The 23284-nt window shown below is 37.1% G+C and overlaps 3 protein-coding genes and 1 pseudogene across 3 annotated transcripts; 1 reads left to right on the top strand and 3 right to left on the bottom strand.

Moving 5' to 3' along the window:
* Position 1: 1 nt before the first annotated feature.
* LOC147479740 (transmembrane ascorbate ferrireductase 2-like) lies at positions 2 to 2324 on the bottom strand. The gene is made up of 4 exons (XM_086577304.1): positions 1806 to 2324; positions 1679 to 1727; positions 637 to 836; positions 2 to 531 (listed from the first exon to the last, which is right to left on the bottom strand). Exons 1-4 carry the CDS (start codon positions 1947 to 1949, stop codon positions 229 to 231), a joined length of 696 nt encoding a protein of 231 aa, XP_086433430.1. The 5' UTR covers positions 1950 to 2324; the 3' UTR covers positions 2 to 228.
* A 1972-nt stretch (positions 2325 to 4296) lies between these two features.
* LOC147479739 (uncharacterized) lies at positions 4297 to 7613 on the top strand. The gene is made up of 7 exons (XM_086578485.1): positions 4297 to 4440; positions 4552 to 5672; positions 5758 to 6190; positions 6296 to 6369; positions 6467 to 6557; positions 6708 to 6836; positions 7527 to 7613. The coding sequence occupies exons 1-7, from the start codon at positions 4297 to 4299 to the stop codon at positions 7611 to 7613; spliced, it is 2079 nt and encodes a 692-aa protein (XP_086434611.1).
* A 2118-nt stretch (positions 7614 to 9731) lies between these two features.
* Positions 9732 to 15092, bottom strand: LOC147479738 (protein decapping 5-like). The gene is made up of 8 exons (XM_086580829.1): positions 14827 to 15092; positions 13892 to 13992; positions 12889 to 12960; positions 11853 to 12800; positions 11430 to 11513; positions 10707 to 10910; positions 10502 to 10612; positions 9732 to 10417 (listed from the first exon to the last, which is right to left on the bottom strand). Exons 1-8 carry the CDS (start codon positions 14978 to 14980, stop codon positions 10271 to 10273), a joined length of 1821 nt encoding a protein of 606 aa, XP_086436955.1. The 5' UTR covers positions 14981 to 15092; the 3' UTR covers positions 9732 to 10270.
* A 5332-nt stretch (positions 15093 to 20424) lies between these two features.
* Positions 20425 to 20964, bottom strand: LOC147479737 (secreted RxLR effector protein 161 pseudogene; annotated as a pseudogene).
* Between the last annotated feature and the right edge of the window lie 2320 nt (positions 20965 to 23284).

The raw sequence follows: 23284 nt of genomic DNA, 5'->3' as shown, positions 1-23284 counted from the left end.
GTAGTCAAGTATGAATCTTCCTATTAAAATCTGGAGATTATGACAATGTTCTGTAAAATACATGAGAAGCACATGTATTACAACAAATGGAAAACAAAAAATTAATTTGAGCAGGCATCTCTGGCATCTCTCTTTTCAACAAATAGCAAACCCTTTTAATTCAGATAATGGATAGCCGGCTGCCTACTCCAATACTCCATGTTGTTGAATCAAGTTGATAGTTGTTTCCTACTCCATTACTCTGTAGGAATCACTTTTTCCACTGACAGGAGCAATTACCGCGAGGATAACAAAACCACCAAGAACAACAAGCAGAATACCTAGAGAGTTTACCAATAGTGCCTCGGACGAGTAACGTGATATTACCTTGTTGCTTTGAAGGAATGTGGCCTTCTCTAAGATACCAGTAGCAGCAGTAGCAATGGCAAGGGCATAGGTATAAACTCCGAAGAATACATGCCACGGCAGTAATGAAGCTCTGCGGTTTCTTGAACCACCAGGGTACCAAAAGGTTATGAACCCAGAAGCCCACTGTCCAAAACAATAGTTAGAACATCATAAACATAGCTGTCTTTCTTGAGAAAGAGTACATGAGAAGAAGCCACTGTTGAGGAAGGAAAAGAGCACATCACAGACCTGAATGCCAAACAGAAATAAACAAGCCAAGCCCAACCAAGAATGCAGACTGTAGAAATTGTCAATTCCCTTCTCATTGTGGAATTTCAAAGCTGCCCATACACCAACAATGCTCAAAGAGAAGGCTAAAAATTGCAGCATAAGATGTACTCTCTTCCTGAAACTTTTTGATCCAGAGACTGTTTTGTATGCTAGCATAGCTGCAGTGATTCAATATGGATTTTTTAAGATAAGGGTGAAGGTGTCAAAATAGCTCACAATAAATAATCCACATTACTACACTGTGCCTAAAAGTTTATCTAGACTTCTCCCAACAAGGTAGAAGTTCCAATAAACATTCGCACAGATGAGAAGTGTCAGTGCCACCCTCATGGAACACAGGGCAGTTAATAAGGGAATGGTTGTGCACATATTTTAGTAATAAATTATGGATCGTTCCAAGTGATCCCACTGTCCATTTTGATTTATAAGAAAATATTTGAAAACTGTGGATTTATGTCAACACAGCTGATAGTTTCATGACATATAACAATACTAAAATACAGAATCATGGGGCGACAAGTGACAAGTACAATACACATGTAACTTTCTGAAATCCTCAGGCTTATTAATACCCCAGTGAGCAAAGATTTTGACTGTTCACACCCTATTTTATGCTGCAACGCTTAGGCAACAAAAGATTACTACAGGAACGTTTTTGGACTTTGGAACCATGTTAACTGTTAATAGGGAAATGACATTATGATAATATGCACAACCTAAAAAACAAGCCAGGTTTAGATTTCATAGGCCTTGAACGGACTATATTAGCACACAACGGATTCCTATAAAAGAAAATTGCATACCTTTTTTATTTTTGGTCGTCTGTTATCGAGTAGAGAAGGTTGCAAAGAGTTTAAGTGAAGTGTATATCGAATCTAGATACTGCTGTGAGCTCACAGAGCTAGTTAGCATCTCAAGTCCACTATATTATACTCTACTACATGGATAGGAAAATAGAAGAAACATAATGAAAATGAAAATGAAAAAGGTTGGCTATTACCTTCACCGTTCAAAAGTACGAGCCCAATTACCATTAGTACAGGATGAACCTAAAAAAGTTTAATATGAAATCAAAACACATTGTCTAAATTATTAAGAAATAAAACAAGAGAAATGAGAAAGTTTACGTTAAAGATGAGATCTTTGTCATCAGAGATGAGAGATAATCCACCTCTGTAATGAAAGATCCATGTTAGAACCAAAGCTGCTGCTGCTACTCCTATTATTCGAATCACTAGGAATATTCGAAATCCAACGGTTGGAACTGCCATTTTAACTCTCTTTTAAGAGAAAGAGCAAACACAGAATTTTAATCAAAGATTAGAGAGGAGGAGCTGGAGAGTTATTAGAGAATCTCACGTGCCACGTGTTATTTTTGCCATCAACACGTGTTTCTGTAGTATTGGCTGTTAGATGCAACAGCATAGGTTTTGGGATTAAAAATACAATAAAAATTTATTTTCTTTTGTTTCTCTCTCATTTCTCTTCACAAGTCTTTTCTATTTTGTTAATCATAGATTTCTTCATAAAATAAATTGCAATAGGTAGCCAGTGGGCAGGCACAACACCAGCTTGGCACAAAAAAAAAAATCATGACAATTTAGATGAATAAAGATACAGATGAAACAATGGCACCACGTCTGCACTAAGAGTGTGTTTGTTATGATGGAAACACTATGGAAAGGAAAAGAAAATAAAAATTGTCTACCTTTTCCATAGTTTTTAAGATGTCACTTTTTCCATAGTTTTTAAAGTGTTTGTTTATCTATGGAAAAAAAAATAAGTTTTTTTATAGGAAAACAAAATCATAGAAATGGAAAAGATTTTGTGTCCTTAACTAATTTCTGAAAATTTTGTAGAAAAGAAAGAAAATAAATAACTAGAGACTTACTATTAACACACCGTAGAATTTCTTTTCCATAACTTTTGCAAACAAACATGATTATTCTTTTTCTCTAATTTTTAGTTTCCTTTCTCTAGTTTACCAAACACATACCATTTAGAATTATTTTCTTTCCATTCCATCAGCTAAAATTTAACAAACACACCATAAAACTTTGGGTTATTTAGGTTTTGGTCCTCCTAAATAATAGGTATTTGGGGTTTGGTCCGCACTAATCGGTTTATTAGCTTTTAGTCCTCCTAAATCCTCTTGACCGGTGAGTCAACCAAAGTCCACCAAGTTGACCGCCCCAGATTTTCATAATACCCATCATACCCTTTGGGTGTGCGAGGCAAAAAAAGAGTCAAATGTTGGTCAAGTTTGATCTTATTCCGGACTCAACTTCACCACAATCTGATGGCAACTGATGAGACACGTGTATCATCAGAATCTCGAAGATATGTTAGGAAGAAAAGCGGGAAACTAACTAAAATCCCTCCACTTTTTTTCTCTAACAGCAACCCTCTCATCTCAAACACAGTCTCTCACATCTCTCTCTCTCTCTCTATCACTCTCTCAAACACAGTCTCTCACCTCTCATAGTCACTCTCAAACGTAAAGGAGCTTGATTGGCTTGCTTGGTTAGGTATGATACCTTTAATCAGTGAATGCATGCTTTTATGAACTTTTTTGAACGTTGTTTTGCATGCTTGCATATTTTGATTCTTTATTAATATTAGAAGGTTTTAAACTAAACAGTAAAAAATTAGGTATGTTTGATTGTTTATTGGTATTGCATGTTATTGAATAAAAAATAGGGTTTTTGGATGTTGACCATGTACTTAGATAATCTACATAGTAATTGTTTATTTTAAATTAGGGATTTTGTGTTTGACATTTCGATTTCATAATTGTTTACACGATTTGGTACATTATTTGATGGTAATGTTTACATGATTTATTGTGTTTGACATTTCGATTTCGATTTCATGTTATTTTATCAGTGATGTGGTTTGGCAAAAGAAAGTTTGTTGTTCATTTGGGTGGTTTATGGAAGGATGTTACACCCGGTTTGATATGTTTGGTGAAAACTCTCTGGCGGATTGAGGAGAATATTAACTCTAGAAGGTGATGAGTTGAATTGGATAGATTTTATCAAGGAAGTTCAAATGTTTGTGCCTAGGAAGAAGGTGTCATCCGTCCAATCTTAGCGGGGCATTTATGTGTACTTGGGGACTTGTTATGTTGATGTGGGAGAACATTATGGTAGAAAGTGATTATAGATTCCATTTGTTTGTTTCTTATGACCACCGGATAGTCGCGAGGGGACCACCGATAATGGGAGAAAGACTCTAGGATCATGGGTATAGTGCCCACACATGACTCCAATCCAATGCCCACTCCTCCAATCAATCCAATACCCACACCACGGTCAATCCAATACCCACACCTCAATCAGTCCAATCCAATGCTCACACCATTCAGTCGATCCAATGCACACATTTCAGTTCAATCCAATGTCTTCACGACTCCAATCTAATGCACTCACGACTCAAGTCCAGTTAACATTTTTTTTGACTAAGCCAATTAATGAGTCAACTCTAGATGATTATGTAGACTTAACCAAATAGATTCCTAAAAGCCAAAGAGAAAGAGAAAAGCCTTATAAGAAGAAACGGTGTAATGTGAAAGACTTTGAAAGTCAAAGTGAAGATGAATATATTGTGGAGCCAACCATGGATCCACATTTGGAATCAACTGGTGAAGCATATGTTATTGATATTGATGATGAAACAATTCATGTTGAAGAAGAGATTGAGTTTCAAAGTCAAAGTGAAGATACACATGATATAGGAGCAAATGATGTTGATGTTGATAAAGTAATTGATTTTTATAGAGAAATAACATTTTAACATGATATAGTGGATAATGATGGTGGCTGCAATATATTTCATAATGATGTCATGGATGATGCCACTGATGATGAGCAGGATAGATGTTTTGATATGAGTAATGGTGTTGGGCCCTATATGACTCAGGAAACATGTTATGTGAGTGAGAAAGAATCTGATGAAGAAGATGAGGACTGGGATTATGATGAGGAAGAAGCTAGTGATGATGATATTTCAAAACTTGAACTGGTGTCAGAGGGTGAGATGGATGTAGATATTCAGATAGATGAGTTTGTGAAATCTACTAGAAACTTGTATGAAGCTGAAGATAATGAGAGGATTGAAGATCCAGCATTAGGTACAACAAACTTCAGCCTTACAAAAGGTATGACTTGGAGAACTATTTTGGAGTGTAGGAAGTTTATAAAAAAGACATGGCAATTGCTTCGAAAGTTTAGTTTCAAAACGAAGAAGAATGATAAGACAAGATATAAGTTGGTTTGTAAGGACCACAATTGCAAGTGGTTTGTGAACCGCAGCAAAAAAGTTGATGGGCATACATTGAAGCTAAGGTTATTTAATCCCACTCATACCTGTGAAGGTGATAAGAATAACAAGAATGTGCAAGCCAAAGCTCCTTGGGTTGCAAATGAACTAGAAGACTTTGCTAGGGCTCATCCAACTTTTGCACCAGTAGACTTGCATAATGAGATCTATAATGAGTATGGTGTACTTATATCTTACTGGACTACTTGGAGAACTAGAGTTTTGTTGCTAGAGAGAATCAATGGTAATTATGAAGAGAGCTACATGGTGGTGTCAGAATTGAAGAATCAAATTTTGAAAAGGAATCCAGGAAGCATTGTCAAATGGTATAAGGATTCAGTAGATGAGTTTGTGGGTTTCTTTGTTGCATTCAAGCAATCATTGGATGGGTTTGTGAATGGGTGTAGGCCAATCATTGGACTTGATGGTTGTTTCCTTAAAGGAAAGTATGGAGGATGTTGTCTTAGTGCTATTGGACTTGATGCTATGAATGGTATTTTCCCTCTTGCTATCTTCATTTGTAGGGGTGAGGATAAATACACTTGGCATAAGATGTTGGAGTTGTTGAAGCCTCACTTGAACAAGCATCCATCAAGGCAGCTGACATTCATATCTGACAGGCAGAAGGGTCTCATTGAGGCAGTAAGCAATAACTTCCCATATGCTCACCACAGGTAAAATTAACTTGTTTATTTTGAATTACATTTGTAAATTATACTTATTATTTTTTAACATGTCATACCCTATTTTTTTTTACAGGTTTTGCTTTAAACATATGTACAAGAACTTTAAAAGTGTTTTTAAGGGAGATTACTTGGAGAGTCTATGTTGGGGGGCAGCTAAAGCTTACATGATAAGTACACATGAAATATGTATGGAAACACTAGAGCATGATGAGAAGAATGCCAAAATATGGTTAGAGAAGCAACCTAAGAGGACATGGGCTAGGGCATACTTTGATCTAACATCAAAGTGTGATGCTGTCACTAGTAATTTTAGTGAGTCCTTCAATGCTTGGATCCTAAAAATAAGAGACAAGCCTCTATTTCAGTTTGTGGATAAGTACACTCTCTCTGTTATGGCACTTATGCATGATAGAAGAGAACTAGGTTTGGAACTAACTGATGGTGATTTGGTACCAGTTGTAACAGATGTAATTAAAAGGTTGGAAAAGAAGTATCATAAGTATAAGGTTTCAGGGGTTGGACCAAATCAATTCTTGTCAACCAATACCAAAAATGGTAAAAGGTTTATTGTGGACTTAAATCTTTTAACTTGTGAATGCATTGTGTGGCAGATGACAGGGATACCTTGTGTCCATGCTATATCTGTCATAAGGCCAAGAAGGCCTAATAGGGAGAGTTGGGCCAAGTGAGTTGTTACTTTGGCACTTAATTTATTGTGACTTATAAATTTTACTTTCCTGTCACTTATTGATTTTTTTTTTTTTTTTTCACTTAATTTGTAGATATTGCAGTCACTACTATACTGTGGAGTCATTTAGAGCAACCTACGCAGGTTATATCTATCCAGTAGCCAACCAAGATGATTGGGACAAGGTCAATTCCTTTTACCCTTATATATATATATATATATATATATATATATATATATATATATATATATATATATATATATATATATATATATTCATTTGATTCCAATTTCTTTCTCATTTAATTTGATTCCAATGTCTTCTTTGTGATCAGATTAAACCTACAAATGTTGTATTACCTCCTCCCAATAACAGAAATCCTGGAAGACCAAGGAAACAAAGAATAAGAGGAAGAGATGAAGAAAAATCAAGTGGCAAAAGGAAGTGCAGGAGATGTGGTCAGGTAGGACATAACATAGGGACTTGTAAGCAAGAAGGAGGGGAAACAAGCTCAGCGCCACCAAATAACATAGGTAACCATTTTGTTTGTATTCAATAATGCTGTGTTTTGACTAGCTAGAGCACATTGACATATATATATATATATATTATATTTTAACACAAGGACTTGTAAGCAAGAAGGAGGGGAAACAAGCTCAGCACCACCAAATAACATAGGTAACCATTTTGTTTGTATTCAATAATGCTGTGTTTTGACTAGCTAGAGCACATTGACTGACTGAAGCACATACATTGGCTGATGTTTGCATTCAATAATGCTGCACTTTCCAAGTACAATTTTGTTTGTATTGTAAATGTGTTTTCAACTCAATTATTAAATATTTTGACTGTGATTCAGTCATGCTTTAAATGGTACAACACCCCTTATTAATTTCTTATCTGCATGTTTTTGCTATAAAAGCAACATGTACATCTCTGCACTCATCTCCCACACAACAAACGTATCTCTGCACTCATCTCTTTTTTACACTTATTTCTTTAGTCAAATTAAATGGGGAGGGGTATTAGATATCCTAGACATATCACGGAGTTTAGTCACGAAAGGGATATAATAATTTTCCTAAAAAAGAAAGGGAGGTTGTCATGGCCTATTTTGATCAACATAGTAATGCAAGTTATGCTGAATGTATAGAATATTTGCAAGAATGGAGGTATCTTACAGGAAGGGGTGTTGGAGGTTCTTCAACTCATGCTTTGTGGACTTAACTGGGAGGTTTGACAATTCAACCTGAAGCACAAACCGGGGGAGGGAAGTAACAATTTAACTCAAGCACAAACTAGAGAGGTGGTGCAAGCACTAATGTGTGCTGAGAGCTTTAAGGCTTTGCAGATTTCTCTGAAGAATAAGAGAAAGGATAACAAAAAGAAAAATAAGAATATATAAACAAACTTTTGTGTTTGTTGTTGTCTTTATGTTTATGTGTTTGTCTTTTGTCTTTGTTTAGGGTCTATGCTTATGTCTTTGTCTTTGTTTAGGGTCCATGCTTCTGTCTTTGTCTTTGTTTAGGGTATTTGTCTATTAATAAAAATGTCGGCTTTATTATGTTTCAACTGACTTGTTTATAAATTTTTATATTTGTTTTGCTTTGCTTTGTCTTCCCTACTATTATATATATTGGGTGGCTCTGCCAAAGAAATGGAGCAAGAGAGCCATGGTCAACAGCAAGGGCATCAACCTCAACAGCAAGGGCATCAACCTGGGCATCAACCTCAGCAGCAAGGGAATCAACCTCAACAAAGAAGGGCATCAACCTCGGCCATCAAAGAACAAGGGCATCAACCTCGGCCAGCAAAAAAACCATGTGAATGATGCAGATCAACACCAAGTGCCACAAGCTAGAAGAGGAGGAAGAGCAACAAGGGGAGCAATAGGAGGACGACACCAAGGGGAGAAAGGAACAACAAATGGGTTTCAATATTGGCTTGGATTTAGTGCTAATGATGGTGTTGATACACCAAGTACCCCAACAATTTCAGCGGTTGCACCTTGCTTAAGTCATCTTTAACTTTCGGACCAAAAATGCATTGGTGCTATGGTTTTTTTGTTATTTTGTGGATAGTCATGTTTTTGGGAGCCATTTTGGATGACAGTGCTATGGTTTAGAGTGCTAGTTTGTAATAACATTATGTAATGACATAATATAGTTGTTATGACAAGTGCTATGTAATGCGCTCTACTTACCAAATTATTATTTCTTCATACATATAATACTTGATAAACACAAAGACTAATCGCACACATCTCGCTGGTACGTAACAACAATTTCTCTCACCTCACACTATTCTCACCACTCTTCTCACTCTTCTCACAAATAGTTGAAAGATGGCAAACCTTGCATAAGCCACAACGCTTCACAGACTAGGAATTCTTCCTTGCATAGATTACATACTTGGTTGTCTACTTTTTTTGTCAAAGTATAACCAAGTCACAGCACTACAACCTTCTCTAGAACACTCGAGGTACTTGGATTGTAAAGTACCTTCTTCCATATGACCTAGAACGACTCTCATAAATCCACAACACCAAGCATGAGGGCAGTGAATACCAAGATATTGACATCCTGAAGCATAGTGACCCTCTTCATAGCACAATTGGCAAACCTGCAATAGAATATACAAACACCGCATAATTTAAATTAAGGGTTTAGTCCCACTGTAATTACTTTCGTTTCAGATTTGGTCCTTCTAAATAATGTTTAATTAGGTTTTGGCCCTTCCGCCATTACAGACAAAATTAAACTTAAACCAGTTACCTTTGGCGCAGCAACAACTACAAGATGACAACTTCCACCCATTATACTCTTCTCTTTCTTTATCTTCTTTCTTTCAAATTTTGATTTTGTATAGCCAGCCAGTAGCAACACCAATATTTATAGGGTATGTACCAATAGTTTTGACCGTTAGGGTTTTGAACTACCAACGGATATATCACACTAACCATTGATTTGAAGTGTGGAGATCTTGACACGTGTCCTGAATAAGATCAACTTGACCAACATTTGACTCTTGACCCACGTGGCTCGCACACCCAAGGGTATAATGGGTATTATAAAAATACAAACGGTCAACTTGGTAGACTTTGGTTGACTCACCGGTCAAGAGGATTTAGGAAGACCAAAAGCTAATAAACCAATTAGTGCGGACCAAACTCCAAATACCTATTATTTAGGAGGACCAAAACCTAAATAACCCTAAACTTTTTTCGAGTGGCAGACTGACTGGTATTCAAGGAGGAGAAGTTTAAACTGAAATCTGAATTTGAACTTGATAAATTAAATACAAAACAAAATGAAAACCCCATAGAAACAAAAAACAAACGGACCGCTATAAATGACAGTAAAGATAAAACTGAAACTTCATCACAAAAATCTTGAAGAAAAGTGCAAACCGCGACAATTTCACTTGCCAAATACACTGTTATCATATACCGTCTTATTTGTTGTCACATAAACAACCTGCTATTCAGGATAAACCTCTACAAAGAAAAAAAAAAACTCTTCCTTGCATGTCAGTACTGAGAAATGCGTGCATTGGTCCTGCATTCTGATTATTTTTGTAATTCCGCTCCATCTACACAACCATTTCTTCCTGCCACTTGAAAAATGTACACCAGCGTGGCTTCACATTTGTGCAATGTCACACACACACACACACAGATAGAGAGTATGGGCACCTGAACTAATCCCGATGAGCCCACTTAATTAAAATATAACCCTACTTCAAGAATTTATGCATATGCTTCGTCTGGGGCTTCTCTTTATTTCAGAATAAGCACACAATCCAGATAGCACCATCAGTATCGTACCTATGGCGGTGGGAACTGCTTAACCTCGATCCCTGCTTAACCCTGATACCACCAATGACATTCACCCAAAACTAGTTGGGGCGATTCGACATGGCCGGCCCTCGGCCCCTTCCACCGTAACCATATCCTCTTCCATAGTAACCACCACGTGGACGACCACCACGACCTGGCCCACGTCCACCTCGACCACCACGATGCCTTGAAAAATCGCCAAAAGTCTGCAAAAAGAGTAAGCATTCAGAAACTCGGATAAAAAATGGTAAACAAGAGAATGAGTAGCAAAAAGTGAATTGTCACAGTACCTCTGTGTCTATCTTCATTTGCTCAGAAAACCTGGTCCTCCCACCCCGGGATCCATGATCAAGTGCATTGCAAGAAAGAGTATCAAAAAAGTCGTCCTTTACATAAACCGGCTGTAACAGGAAGAGGAGTAGGTCGTAATGCAACACACAACATAACATATAGCATATAAAACTATAAGTACTGCTTTTTTCATCCCAATTTCACCTTGTAGTCGGGATTTGATGATCCAGCATATTCTTCATCTTGTAAATCATCTTCATCGTCATCCTCGCTCCCATCCTCTTGTTTGTCCCTTGAATTAGCTTTATTGGCTTTACCAAGATGACCCCAGACTTCATCCTTGTTAAATTTCTCATTCATAGCCATGAAGTCAAACTCCTCTGCAAATTTGGTTACAGGTCGTACTATCTGCGACAGCAAAAGTAAGCAGTCTATATTGTCAAGTTTCCAGAAAAGAATTTGTTGTCTTTCATGAAACTGGGATGTTAATTCAGTTGAGAGGTGTGATTCTATAGACATAATAAGTAGTCTATACTGTCAAGTTTCCAGAAAAGAATTCATTGTCTTTCATGAAACTGTGATGTTAATTCAGTTCAGAGCTTTGGTGTGTATATAGACATAATAAATCTACAAAGCCGGAAACAAATACTGCCACCTCCAAATTCTAGGTTGCAGTCCATCCCGCATCTTAAATAGTAACAAATATTAGTAGATCAAGATACCAGGAAGTTCCATAAAGACCTCTCAAGTGCCATTGAGACAATCTACAAGCAACTCTTGTTGAAATTTCATAAATTCATTTATTATAACAGTTAAAACACACGGAAAGGATCGAGCAATTATGGCCCTGGACAAGCCAAGCAGAGAATATATGCTGTGATTATCTTCTATTCGTAATAAGCAGGAAGTAAAGGACAGAGTACATACCCCATTTCCTCTTCCTCTTCCTCTTTCACGTCCCCTGTAATTATAATTGTAATTGTAGCGGTTCTGTACAGGAGCTCCATTCAGCTAGAAGTAGGATATAAGAATAAAGAGTAAACAAATTAGGCATCCAGTTCATATTACTCAAGCAGTTTTTTTTTTAACACTTCGTTCACTAATTATATCATTATTTATCATACAATCTTCAAATATATACCCATCTAATGATGACTTCCCATCTATTGTTAGGTTCCACCAAGTTTCCTTGTTGGATTTGAAATATTGCCAGTATAGATTTTGAAAAAGATGGAGCATGATTTATTAAACATCTACAACACAAGCTATTCTTCCTACAACTGGACCCACACTATTTTTCATTAAACAGCAAAAAAAACTATATTTTAAAAGGTCACAACGCTTATCTACCTTTTGATTATGTGGTGTAGGCAACGGTAAAATTGGTGCCTGAACCTCTGGAACTGATGATGGAGGTGGTTCTGATGATGATGCTTGAACAACCTGAACATCCTTATGAGATAGTTGGGAGGACTGAGACGAGGACAGTGTGGCCGATCCAGGCTGCAAAAGCTGACCTGGGGTTATCAAAGCAGGTGTTGATGCATCAGTGTAACTTGAACTGGATGCCCCACCGATGGCTGACACAGCCTGAGTTACAGTTTGATATTGCAAGGGTTGGGTTGGAACACTCTTATGTTTGTTAGAGGTGGAGGGAGCAATAATGTTTGTGTCTATACTGGAAGTGGTAAAAGGGGACACTAATGGCACACTAGAACTCAGTGCTACAGTAGGACCAGCAGGAGACTTATTCGGCATTAGGCTCGGTGATGTTTCAGGTGCTAATGGAGCCGTAGGGGCAGGGGACGGTAGAGTAGAAGGCATAGTAGATGATAAATTTAGAGCTCCAGCGGTAACAGGTGGAAGTAATGGAGGGAGTTCAGGTAAGGTTGACGAGGGCATGTTTGAAGAAGAAAAATTTGAGGTTCCAGTTGGAAAAGATGGATTCATGCCTGGATATTGCATCGGCTGTTGCATGGGCTGCTGCACCGCATAAGGCATTGACAGGCCAGGCGGTGGTCGAACCATAGATTGTTGTTGTCCATGCTGAAGCCCACCAGGATGGCCATACAATCCTTGCCAGTACATTGGAACAGCCAGTCCACTACCATTTGCATTTGGAGGAGGAGGAGAACCCCAGGATCCTAAACTTCCTCCAGGTTGATATAAAGGCAGGCCACCTTGGAACGGTGATCTGGGCACTCCTAACTGTGATGTATGAGAACTCGGATCCACAACAGATCCACTCCCACCAGCAGGGAAGCTTGTAGACATAGATGTTGGACGGGAATAGTGAGACTGCACAGGAAAATGGGATGAGTAATGCAAATTTTCAAAAGCTCCAAAGTTGAACAGATTCAACAAGAGTAAGAGCAAGTTCATTTACCTGTATGATAGCAGGATCTTCATGAATAGTTGGTGTAGGTTGAACAGGTGGGGAAGCTTTAACCTGTAAATCCTGTAAAAACATGACAAATAGAAAACATATAAGCCCATCTAGTGGTTGCACTTGACTAAAACGGGCCTAAAAGAATTAATTCCATAAGACTTCCAGAAAGCAATAGCTGTATCGCATACATGAAAGTATGAACTTCGCAAAATGCAGAGTGAGCACACAAAATATAGGAACAGAACATCACATTCAACCACAAAGTAGTGTTAGTCCCGCTCAAGCGGAATTCCCCAAGATAAAAAAAAAGTTAGCAAACTCCAAAGACGATTTCAAAAGAAAGAAAAAGGCCCTGGCCCCAGCTCTTAATGGACTCAAGAAAAAACCAAAACTAAAACACAAAACTGCAGATTTCGAAGTGAAAGGCTGACTAAATACACCAAACGAAAGGACAACCCCACAACAAAAGGTTCACATAATCATCATCCGTCTCACACAAACGACAAAGATATGGGAGTCCTAGAGGAATCTGATGCAAGAGATAGTTACACTGAAAGGAATGAGAGTAACAAAATCGTGTCTAAAATTTTGCTCCTCCATTGAGAAGGATAAGATCATTCACCACAATCTTTATTTCCTTTTTATCAATAGACACTAGGCCACTTATGTAACCTACAAAAGCATGTGGATGTAAGACCCACTTTTCCACTGTGCTTCCATGTGCCAAGTCTTTTAGTCCAATATTCTCCCCTCACTCCTCAAATAGCATGACAAAAGAAAAATCTATTTTCAAAGATTCTATTGAGATTTAGCAGCAAATTCTGAATTACTTTAGAAAACAATGGACACTCTGAGAGTTAAAAATTTAGATTCTTAATCTTACGATGATATAGGCTCGTTAAAGTATCTTGCTACGGCGTATGATGCAACATTCTGAGACCGACATATGTTCATGTAGGATGTAGGGTGATGTAGAAATACAATGGTTTGTGACACTAACCTTGATGTCACTTCCACGGAACAGTATGTACTCGTAAACTTTGTCATTTGGAGGGACTTGAGGGCCATCTTTCTTTCGTCCTTCTGTTCCAAAAGATTTCACTGCCAAGATAATAACACAATTTTACAACCAACAAGAAATATGTTCCTGTAGCTACTAATAGCATGTGAATAAATAAGAAAACAAATTTCAAGTAAAAGACCAACAGGAAATTATTTCTCCAACGATAGATGGAAAGAGAAACAGAATTATCATATGCAAGTAGCAAATATCTTCCATGCATTAGCCAAAGCCTATATGCAAGAGTGACCAATACCACGGGAGGGAGAGATGCAAGGGGTGTCACGCCAAAATAAGATTTCTTCATTCAATTTTGCATTGGTACTAAGGATTACAATTGCAAAGACACTACCAAGAAAAATTAAACCTTTCGTAAAACCCCAAATTTGTTCCCCCTTCCAAAACAGTCGTCATTATTCTTAAACCTTAATCTTAGAACGAGCTGACCAATTCCGCAGCTCTTAAATCCTATTCTCAACAATAAATTCAACTCCTCAAAGTTGTCCTACATCATGTAAATAATACTTAGACTCATTATCAATATCAAACAATTCAAATAAGGGGCTCGGAATTTCCTTAGCTTCAAGTTAAAAACCATGTATAAGCCAAATAAACACAATATTTCACTTTTTACTACAAAAAGTAAAGATTTTTAAAGCATCCCCTTCACATGAAAACCTCTCAATGCCTCAATAATATATAATGTTTCTCTAATATATCAAATTAAGAACATAAATATCCAAAATTTACAACAAATTACCCAAAATAAAACAACCCCATTGAATATTACCTTAAAAACCCCAAAAATCAAACACCCAAATCAAAAATTCACATAAAAATCGAAACTTTACTTCAAACAAATAAAAAAAACAAACCGTTTCTCAACCCGATGCTGGATTCTTCAGTGTTGATGTTGTAAAGAACACCTTCGTAACGGATTTCAGATTTTGATGTTAAACTAATTAAACTTCCTATATATGAATCTGCTGGACCAGCAGCAGCAGCAGATCTAGATGGGTCTGCTGCCATGCTTTCTTGTTTTGTTTATCTGCAGTTTTTGGTTTAGCAGAAAAAAGAGTACAAGTCTATTTCTTTTGCTTTGAATGGGAATGAGACAAAAAAGTTTTTTTTATTATGTATTTCTATGGACCGTGATGCTAATCATTATTATTCATTTTTACTGTTTCAGAATTTAAGGGTTAAGGACTTGGGCCTTTAGTGGCTGGGGCAGATTAAATGAAATCAGTAACTCTTTGATGTTGGCGGAGTCCGAATCCCAGATTTTTAATATTATCATCTAAAAAATTTACCGACTTTGCTAGTCGGCACCTGCACAATAACTAGTTACTAGGTTGGTTTAGTAGGTTTATCTAGCTTCTAAAATTATTGTTTTCAATATATTATCTATTAGAAATAAGATTATTTTTTCCTTTGTCATAGTGATCTATTTTTTCTTAGATGAGTTATTGAACTAATAGCATCATCAACGCATCGTCATTAACAATTGTGACATATTAGCTTCCAAATATTGTCATTGCTATGTGTCTACATTAAGCATCTTAACACGGTTTTTGTTTATTCCCAACTTCTCATTCTATAAATGGGACGGTATCATTTTCTCTTAAAAAAAGATTTTTAAATTGATTTTTAATGTGTTGTGTAGTAAATATTATTTTTGTCTTATTCTCTCTTTAAATATGACAGTGAAACTTGTGTTATCTCAATCGTTGTTAAATTTCAACGAATTTTCATTCCGATTCTAATAATGGGTGATAGCCGATGAATTTAAGAGCATATTTAACAGTGATATCAACCTAGCATCAAATAGGGGTGGGAATTTGGCCCTAACGACCCTAACCCGGCCCTGACCGACCCAACCCTAAGCCCTATAAAGCCCTTACAACTAAAGCCCTCACAGAGTTTAGAGGAGGCCGACCCACCTAATGCCTTCTAAGGCGGTCGTCGGTAAGGTTCAAACATAGGCCCGACCCTAACTAAGCCCTAACCAAGCTCTAACCAAGCCCTAGTTATAATTTCACTATAAAATACACAACTAAAACTATCCAACTCCTTGTTACATATTTTCAATTAAAATAACACCGCTTTTGTAATTTATCACTTACCGTATGGGTATTTCTAATAACTTGTCTTATATCATAAAAAACTTGTAAACCTAATTGTTTCTATCTCACAACTCACGACACCTCACAACTCCCCGCCTAACCTAGTCGCCAAGAACAATAATGAGCACTAGGCACTAAATTAATGAAAAATAGGTTGACGTCGGTAAAACTCATTTCATACTCTTATTTGTCTTTGTGTTCTTCAATGTTAAATGTAATTTTGGTGAGATTTGAGTACAAGAAATAACGGATTTATGTCAAATGAAAGCTCATTTCAAAATGTCTTGTGCATTTTAACCGTAATTTTGAAATATAAATATGAGTCTCTATGTATGTCACTTTATTAGATTATGGATATGCATTTTAAATTGTTGGACTTATCGAAATTATTACTAGATTGGTTGTTATTCAAATTTCAAAGTAGTGGGACTTTGAGTTTGCAAATCTTTGAATTTTTTTGTAATATAAATGAGTTTTAAAACTGATGCAGTAAAAAGAATAAAATATATAGGTTCGGCCTGACCCGGCCCTAAACTGTTAAAGAGGGCTTAGGGTAGGGTCAGGGTTTGAAATTTAGACTTATGACCCGGCCTGACCCGCCTTAATAACTGAAAGGCTTTAAATGTTTAGGGCCGGGCTAGCCCAACCCGGCCCATTGCCCACCCCTAGCATCAAACACCAAATTCTCAATATTGATGTGTTTTCAAACACCAAACACTAAGAATTTGGTGTTTTTTCAACTTCAGGAGAACTACATGTTGATGAAAACACCAAACCAAATACCAAATCAACCAATATTTGGTTCCAGGTTTGGTGCTGTATCAAATCACTCACGCGTTTTTTCAACACCGCGTGGGCTTGGGCTGCTAAATGGGCTTCTATGGCGCGGTTTTGGCAAAACCGCGTGGGCTTGGGATTTAATGGACGCGGTTTTCTCCCCCACCGTATTCTACTTCCTCAGGTTCTTCTCCCTCATCGCCAATGTCGTCTGTGTACTGCCAATCATCACCGTCAAAAGGTTCAAAATGATTCATATCAAATTTTAAGAGTTTAGGTAGGTTTTTGTTTTTTTTTAACTAAAGAGAGGGTTTTATAATTGTGAGAAGAGGTGAAAGTAATTGAACCGCGGCTTTTTGTTTATATAGACGCGTGGGCTTGGGCACCGCTAGTTTTGCCAAAATCGCGTGGGCTTGGGCCTGTTAGTTGGGTTTTAGTGGCGCGATTTTGGCAAAACCGCGTGGGCTATATGGCACGGTTTTGGCAAAACCGCGTAGTTGCTTGATGTTTTTTTGATGTTGCTCTTAAAATTGTTTGGTGTTTTTTTGGTTTGGTGTTTGGTTTGGTTCAAAATTTTGGTATTTTTTTGGTTGCTCTGCTAAAGATACTCTAACAATACGTTGAGTATCCCGATCTGTCAAAATAATTGCTAAATTATCAAATGACAATGGCTTTTGGCGATGATGCTGATGACCACTGAGCTGAAAGTTGTAACCACTATTTATGTTCATTCCACATTTCCACACCTTTGAAATGAATTGAGAATGACATTAATGTGAAAATGCAAGAAGTTTCGTTGATAAATTTCTCCAAATGGTATTCGACAAAGTCTCCAATTCAAATCTTTAAGCTTTGTGTTATGAGTTAGAACCAAGTCCTAAAATGTTGATGCTCAACTTATTTTTATTTTATCAACACCAACAGGTAAGCCCAAAGGCTTGAAGATGACTGGGCTAATTTTTACAGGCTTCACTGTTGAGCCTAGAACCACACACACTCTCACAGTCTCACTTTCACTCTCTCTCCACATAACTTAACTTGGGGTTTTAGGGAGGTTTTAAGCTCAAAATCACAAAAAACATTTCATTTCATTTGAACAATGGCGTCTTCAATGTCAAATTTTTCAAGAAGACTAGAAGGAATGATTAATGGAAATACTGCAAACTTCAATCATTCTCTAAATGTACGACCAAATCCTTCAAAAAGAAGAGAAAATGAGATATAGGATGACATGGCCGGATGCCAAAATTTTCCTGCAAAGAACCTTTTTTTTTTTTTTTAATAATTAGCCAATTGGTTTTATGCCATTGGGTTTGGCCAGTTTAAGCCTTGAAGCCAAAATTTATAATTTATAAAAGAAAATGCTGTTTGATGAAGTAAAATCAAATCTCAGTGCCTGAACCAATGAACGGGTGATGGTTCTTATTTCTTAACAGCTGCAAAGTTCAATAATAGTTATAATGTTATATGTCATGTACTTGAGGATGATCAAATTCAGATTTAACGGTCCACTCAGTTAGAGTTGACATTTATTTCGCATAGCCAATACTTGTTATTCCTTATCAATGCGTCATGGACTCATGGTTATTCCCCATCAATAGAAAATTGGCTCACAGCGAAGGATAGGGAGTACTTGACTGGATAGGAACATGGTTTAGAAAACTCCAACTCAAGCGGAATTTGGAGAATGAGGAGTGTCTAGGTGCAATGGCTCCCCATTCTCTCAAAAGCGGAGGGAGGGAGTGGCGGTGGTTTTTCCTTCTATATGTATATAACTCTCCAAATTTATAATTTATAAAGGAATATGAGTGCATTCCATGAAGTAAAATCAAATCTTTTGAAAACCAAACAACGCCAGTGATGGTTCTTATTTCTTAATCAATTGTTTTGTTCCCAATAATAACTAATTATTATTATGAGGGTCGTTTCGGCGGGTTTGACTAAAACCGATTAGGAATAGAATGGGATTATGAAACCAACCGAACCGAACCTATTAGAATGAATTTGAAACCGAACCGAATAAATTTCCAACATAACCAATGTCCGATCCGAACCGATTATTTCACGGTTTTAACTGATATTAACTGAACTGACCATAAACTGAATATGAAGATCAAATCAATTTAAAACTCAATTTTTTAGTTTAATTAAAGCAAAACCAATGGATTGAATGTGAATCAGCAAACCGAATAACCCTTCTTCTTAACACAAACCAAACCAGAACTTGAAAGAACAACAAATTAAATCCACTAACTCCATCTGAAATTATCCACCAGCGAGCAGGTGGGGTATAGAGCCAAAACGTGGGTACGAGGTATCCAAGGATTCTAGCTTATTTGTTGTTGTTCGTTTGTTTCATAAACCCAAAAAATAACATGTATAAAACAAAGTTTATCGAGAAGATGATCAAATTAGATTTGGAAAGTATAGATCTGGAGAGATGAAAGTTGACATTTATTTCGTATAGTTGTTTTTTTGTTCCACCACTATACATAGTTATGGACTCATGGTTATTTATTTCAATAGAAAATAATGTGTAGGTGTAGAAACGTGACTTTGTCTAAACATGGTTTAGACAAACCATGAGACAATAAGAACTTAATTTGGAAAATACAAATATCACTAATCGAGACAACTTTTGCATTAAATTAAAGTATAGTGGGTCGGGTCGGTTATTTTCATTTATATGTAAATATAATCACCGAACCGACTTAGATCGGTTTTGCTTTATTCCAAACCGATCCAAACCGATGTGAGTTGAAAACCGACCCATTTGACAAAACTTCAAACAACGGGTTGGTCGGTTTTGTAATGGAATCAATTTTTTTGTGTCCCCTACTAATTATGACCATTTTTTTTTTTTTTTTTTTTTTTAATTCCGCGCCGGTCGAAGTGGCGTAGAATGGTCCGAACCATTGGATACCAAAATTGACTCCCCATCCTCAAAACACTATTTTTTTGTGGAATGGAGATAGAGGGTGGATGCACCATTGGACTCAACCTAAGTCAACAATATCTACAAACAACTACTAATATAGTTTGTACATTTTGAGTTTTTTTTTTTTTTATACATCCTACCTACATTAATATCCATTCTCCCAGGATGCTCATAGAGAGCCATGTCAGCACAATTTTTAAGTGGGTACACAAAGTTAATTAAAAGTCAGGACAGTATGTTGATTATTTGTGAGTCAGTCCCTACCACATCAGACGCTGGATTTGCTCGCGATTGTTTAGATGTTCACGAGATACATATAATAAGTGTCAAAGATGTTTTAATGGATAATTCTGATAATGTTTATTGATGTTTCTAGTAGTATATATACATGAATACAGAGATCTCCTAGATCCACATATCTAGGAAAAAATAATACACTTACTAAGATTACAATATACTTGCTAATATTAAACATAGTAACAAATTGTTACTCCCCCCCCCAAGTTGGTGCGTGGATATCGCACATGCCCAACTTGAAAGAAGAAGCGGCCACCGGCTGATATGCTCGACATGGGCATGGGCGCTCTTGTCTTGATGAACCTCCGTGTGGTTGAGCACGCCATACCCGACTTTGTTCAATAAGGCGGGTCCCCCGCGACCCTAAAAGTAATAATTCCAGCTTCAAGTTTCTCTTTGATAAAATGTCTATCAACCTCCACATGCTTCGTCCGATCATGTTGAACAGGATTATGAGCTATCTCTATAGCTGACGTATTGTCACAAAATATATTCATTTCCACTTTTGGTTTAAAACCCAAATCTTTCAACAAATTTCTCAACCACCACAATTCACATACCCCATATGCCAAACCTCTATATTCAGCTTCAACACTTGATCTTAATACTACTGGCTGTTTTTTACTCCTCCAAGTCATAAGGTTTCCACCTACAAAAGTAAAGTATCCTGAGGTAGACCTTCTGTTGTCGGATGAACCTGCCCAATCTGCATCAGTGTAGCCTTCTACTTTTAGGTGATCATGTTTCGAAAACAATAAGCCTTTACCCGGAGCAGATTTCAAATATCTCAATATGCGATCTACAGTATCCATATAAGGTTTACGTGGGTCATGCATGAATTGACTCACGACACTAACTGCATACGCAATATCTGACATGGTTTGTGATAAATAGATCAATTTCCTTACAAGCTTCTGATATCTCCCCTTATCGGTTGGAGTTACATTCAAACACATAAACAACTTGTGGTTCTGCTCAATGGGAGTATCAACTGGTTTACATCCGAGTATTCCCGTCTCAGATAATAAATCAAGAATGTATTTCCGCTGGGATAAGAAAATACCATTCTTTGATCGGGCTACCGCAATCCCAAGGAAATATTTAAGGTCTCCGAGCTATTTCATTTCAAATTCAGAAGCCAGATACTGTTGTAAGCTAGAAATCTCCTCATGATCATCACCTGTTACTACCATATCATCAACATAGATAGTCAAAGCAGTGATTTTACCTCTTCTATGTTTTAAAAACAAAGTGTGATCCGAGTTGCTCTGTTTGTAGCCGAACTTCTTCATAGACTTGGTGAACCTGCCGAACCAAGCTCTTGGAGACTGTTTTAACCCATACAATGTCTTCTTTAGTTTACAGGCCATTGTTGTATCTGAGTATTCTGGTATACCTGTGGGAGGATCCATATATACTTTTTCAGTAAGATCTCCATGCAGGAAAGCATTTTTTACATCAAATAAACTGAATAAGAGACCAATCTTTGTTAGCTGATAATGACAAAAGTACTCTCACAGTATTGAGTTTAGCAACCGGTGCAAAACTTTCTTGATAATCTACACCATAAGATTGTGTATACCCTTTCGCAACCAACCGAGCTTTGTATCTCTCAATAGCCCTATCTACTTTGAGCTTGACTGTAAATACCCATCTGCACCCCACTGTCTTCTTTTCCTTTGGTAAGATTATAAGTTCCCAAGTGGCATTTTTTTCAATGTTGCCATTTCTTCTGTCATAGCTTTGGTCCATCTAGAATCTACTAAAACTTCTTGCATTTTACTAGGAATAGAGACAGATGATAACTGGAGTACATAAGATGCATATGACTTAGACAACTTGTGGGATGACACATGATTGCTTATGGGATATTTCATTTTAGCTTTAGGATCAGGTTCATATATATTTAATTGGTGGTTGGCCATGGTTAGATCGAGGTGGAAGATGATAGTGAACTCGCCAAGAATTAAGACTAGGTAGGTTAACATCATGAATATTAGAAACAACAATAAGACTAGGTAGGTTAACATCATGAATATTAGAATCAACAATAATAGAGTCAGGCGATACCTCTAATGGGTCTTCTGGAGAAGACTGGATTATTAGTGGATCCGTTGTAGGAGGTAATGTACTATCATAGATTTGATCTTCATATTCTTCATTTGAGCACTCAGTGGGGGTTGCATCGACTTCTTCTATTGAGTTTTTATCACTAGGTGATTGTGGTCCCGATAAATCAAAGACCATTATATCATCATGATTCTGCAATTCATTTCTATTCTCCCCTTGAGTGAAGAATCAGTGATCTCTGTATAAAAAAAGGTCGTGTTAATGGAAAATGACATCCATTGAGACAAAAAAAAATTTAGACAATGGATGATAACACTTATAACCCTTCTGAGTTGAGCCATACCCAACAAAGACACACTTCAACGCACGTGGATCAAGTTTGGTGCGTTGTTGTGTATGTAAGTGAACATTACACCACATATCAGAAGGTATAGGGTGCCAAATGAACAATGGGCGGAAGCGTACAATGATCCGAAAGCACATCTAAGGGTCTCCGAAATTGGACAACACTAGAAGGTGTACGATTCATTAAGTAAACAGCAGAGGTTAAAATCTTGTCCCATAAGTGAGATGGGACATGACCACCAATTAATAAAGACTGAGTGATCTCCAAAAGATGTCTATTTTTTCATTCTGCAACCCCATTTTGCTGAGGGGAATAAGAGCAAGAGGTTTGATGTAGAATACCAGCCGAATGCATAAAGCCAGTCAAGTCCTTTTTGAAATACTCACCCCCATTATCAGAGCGAACAACCTTTATAGAGATGCCAAACTGTGTGAGCACCATCTGATGGAAAAGGGGAAAAACTATACAGACAACACTTTTATGTTTCAAAAAATATACCCAGGTCATCCGAATGCACTCATCGACAAAAGTAATAAACCATTTCATCCTGTTATGTGTAGGGACGGGGCGGGACCCCAAACATTTGAATGAACTAAAGAAAAAGGAGCATCGACTCTATTATCACTTTCGAGAGAAAAATAAAGATGATGGCTTTTCGCCATTACACAGGTTTCACAAGCAAAATCAGAAAGACTACAACCATTAAATAAATATGGAAATAATCTCCTAAGATAACCAAATGAGGGATGTCCTAGTCGTTTATGCCAAAGCCAAATCTCGCA

The sequence above is a fragment of the Coptis chinensis genome, chromosome 8, assembly GCF_015680905.1.
Source record: "Coptis chinensis isolate HL-2020 chromosome 8, ASM1568090v1, whole genome shotgun sequence".
NCBI lineage: Eukaryota > Viridiplantae > Streptophyta > Magnoliopsida > Ranunculales > Ranunculaceae > Coptis > Coptis chinensis.
This window is presented reverse-complemented; position numbering and strand designations above follow the sequence as displayed.

What these genes read in the sequence shown, in the direction of transcription:
- LOC147479740 (XM_086577304.1), bottom strand. Translation starts at nt 1,949, where the DNA reads ATGGCAGTTCCAACCGTTGGATTTCGAATATTCCTAGTGATTCGAATA. An exon ending in ACAAAGATCTCATCTTTAAC is followed by an intron (nt 1,728 to 1,805) that starts GTAAACTTTCTC and finishes AAACTTTTTTAG; the next exon opens with GTTCATCCTGTACTAATGGT. An exon ending in TATTTCTGTTTGGCATTCAG is followed by an intron (nt 532 to 636) that starts GTCTGTGATGTG and finishes TGTTTTGGACAG; the next exon opens with TGGGCTTCTGGGTTCATAAC.
- LOC147479739 (XM_086578485.1), top strand. Translation starts at nt 4,297, where the DNA reads ATGGATCCACATTTGGAATCAACTGGTGAAGCATATGTTATTGATATT. An exon ending in ATGATGTTGATGTTGATAAA is followed by an intron (nt 4,441 to 4,551) that starts GTAATTGATTTT and finishes GATGATGAGCAG; the next exon opens with GATAGATGTTTTGATATGAG. An exon ending in TTCCCATATGCTCACCACAG is followed by an intron (nt 5,673 to 5,757) that starts GTAAAATTAACT and finishes TTTTTTTTACAG; the next exon opens with GTTTTGCTTTAAACATATGT.
- LOC147479738 (XM_086580829.1), bottom strand. Translation starts at nt 14,980, where the DNA reads ATGGCAGCAGACCCATCTAGATCTGCTGCTGCTGCTGGTCCAGCAGAT. An exon ending in CTACACCACATAATCAAAAG is followed by an intron (nt 11,514 to 11,852) that starts GTAGATAAGCGT and finishes TCCTACTTCTAG; the next exon opens with CTGAATGGAGCTCCTGTACA. An exon ending in AAATGAAGATAGACACAGAG is followed by an intron (nt 10,418 to 10,501) that starts GTACTGTGACAA and finishes CTCTTTTTGCAG; the next exon opens with ACTTTTGGCGATTTTTCAAG.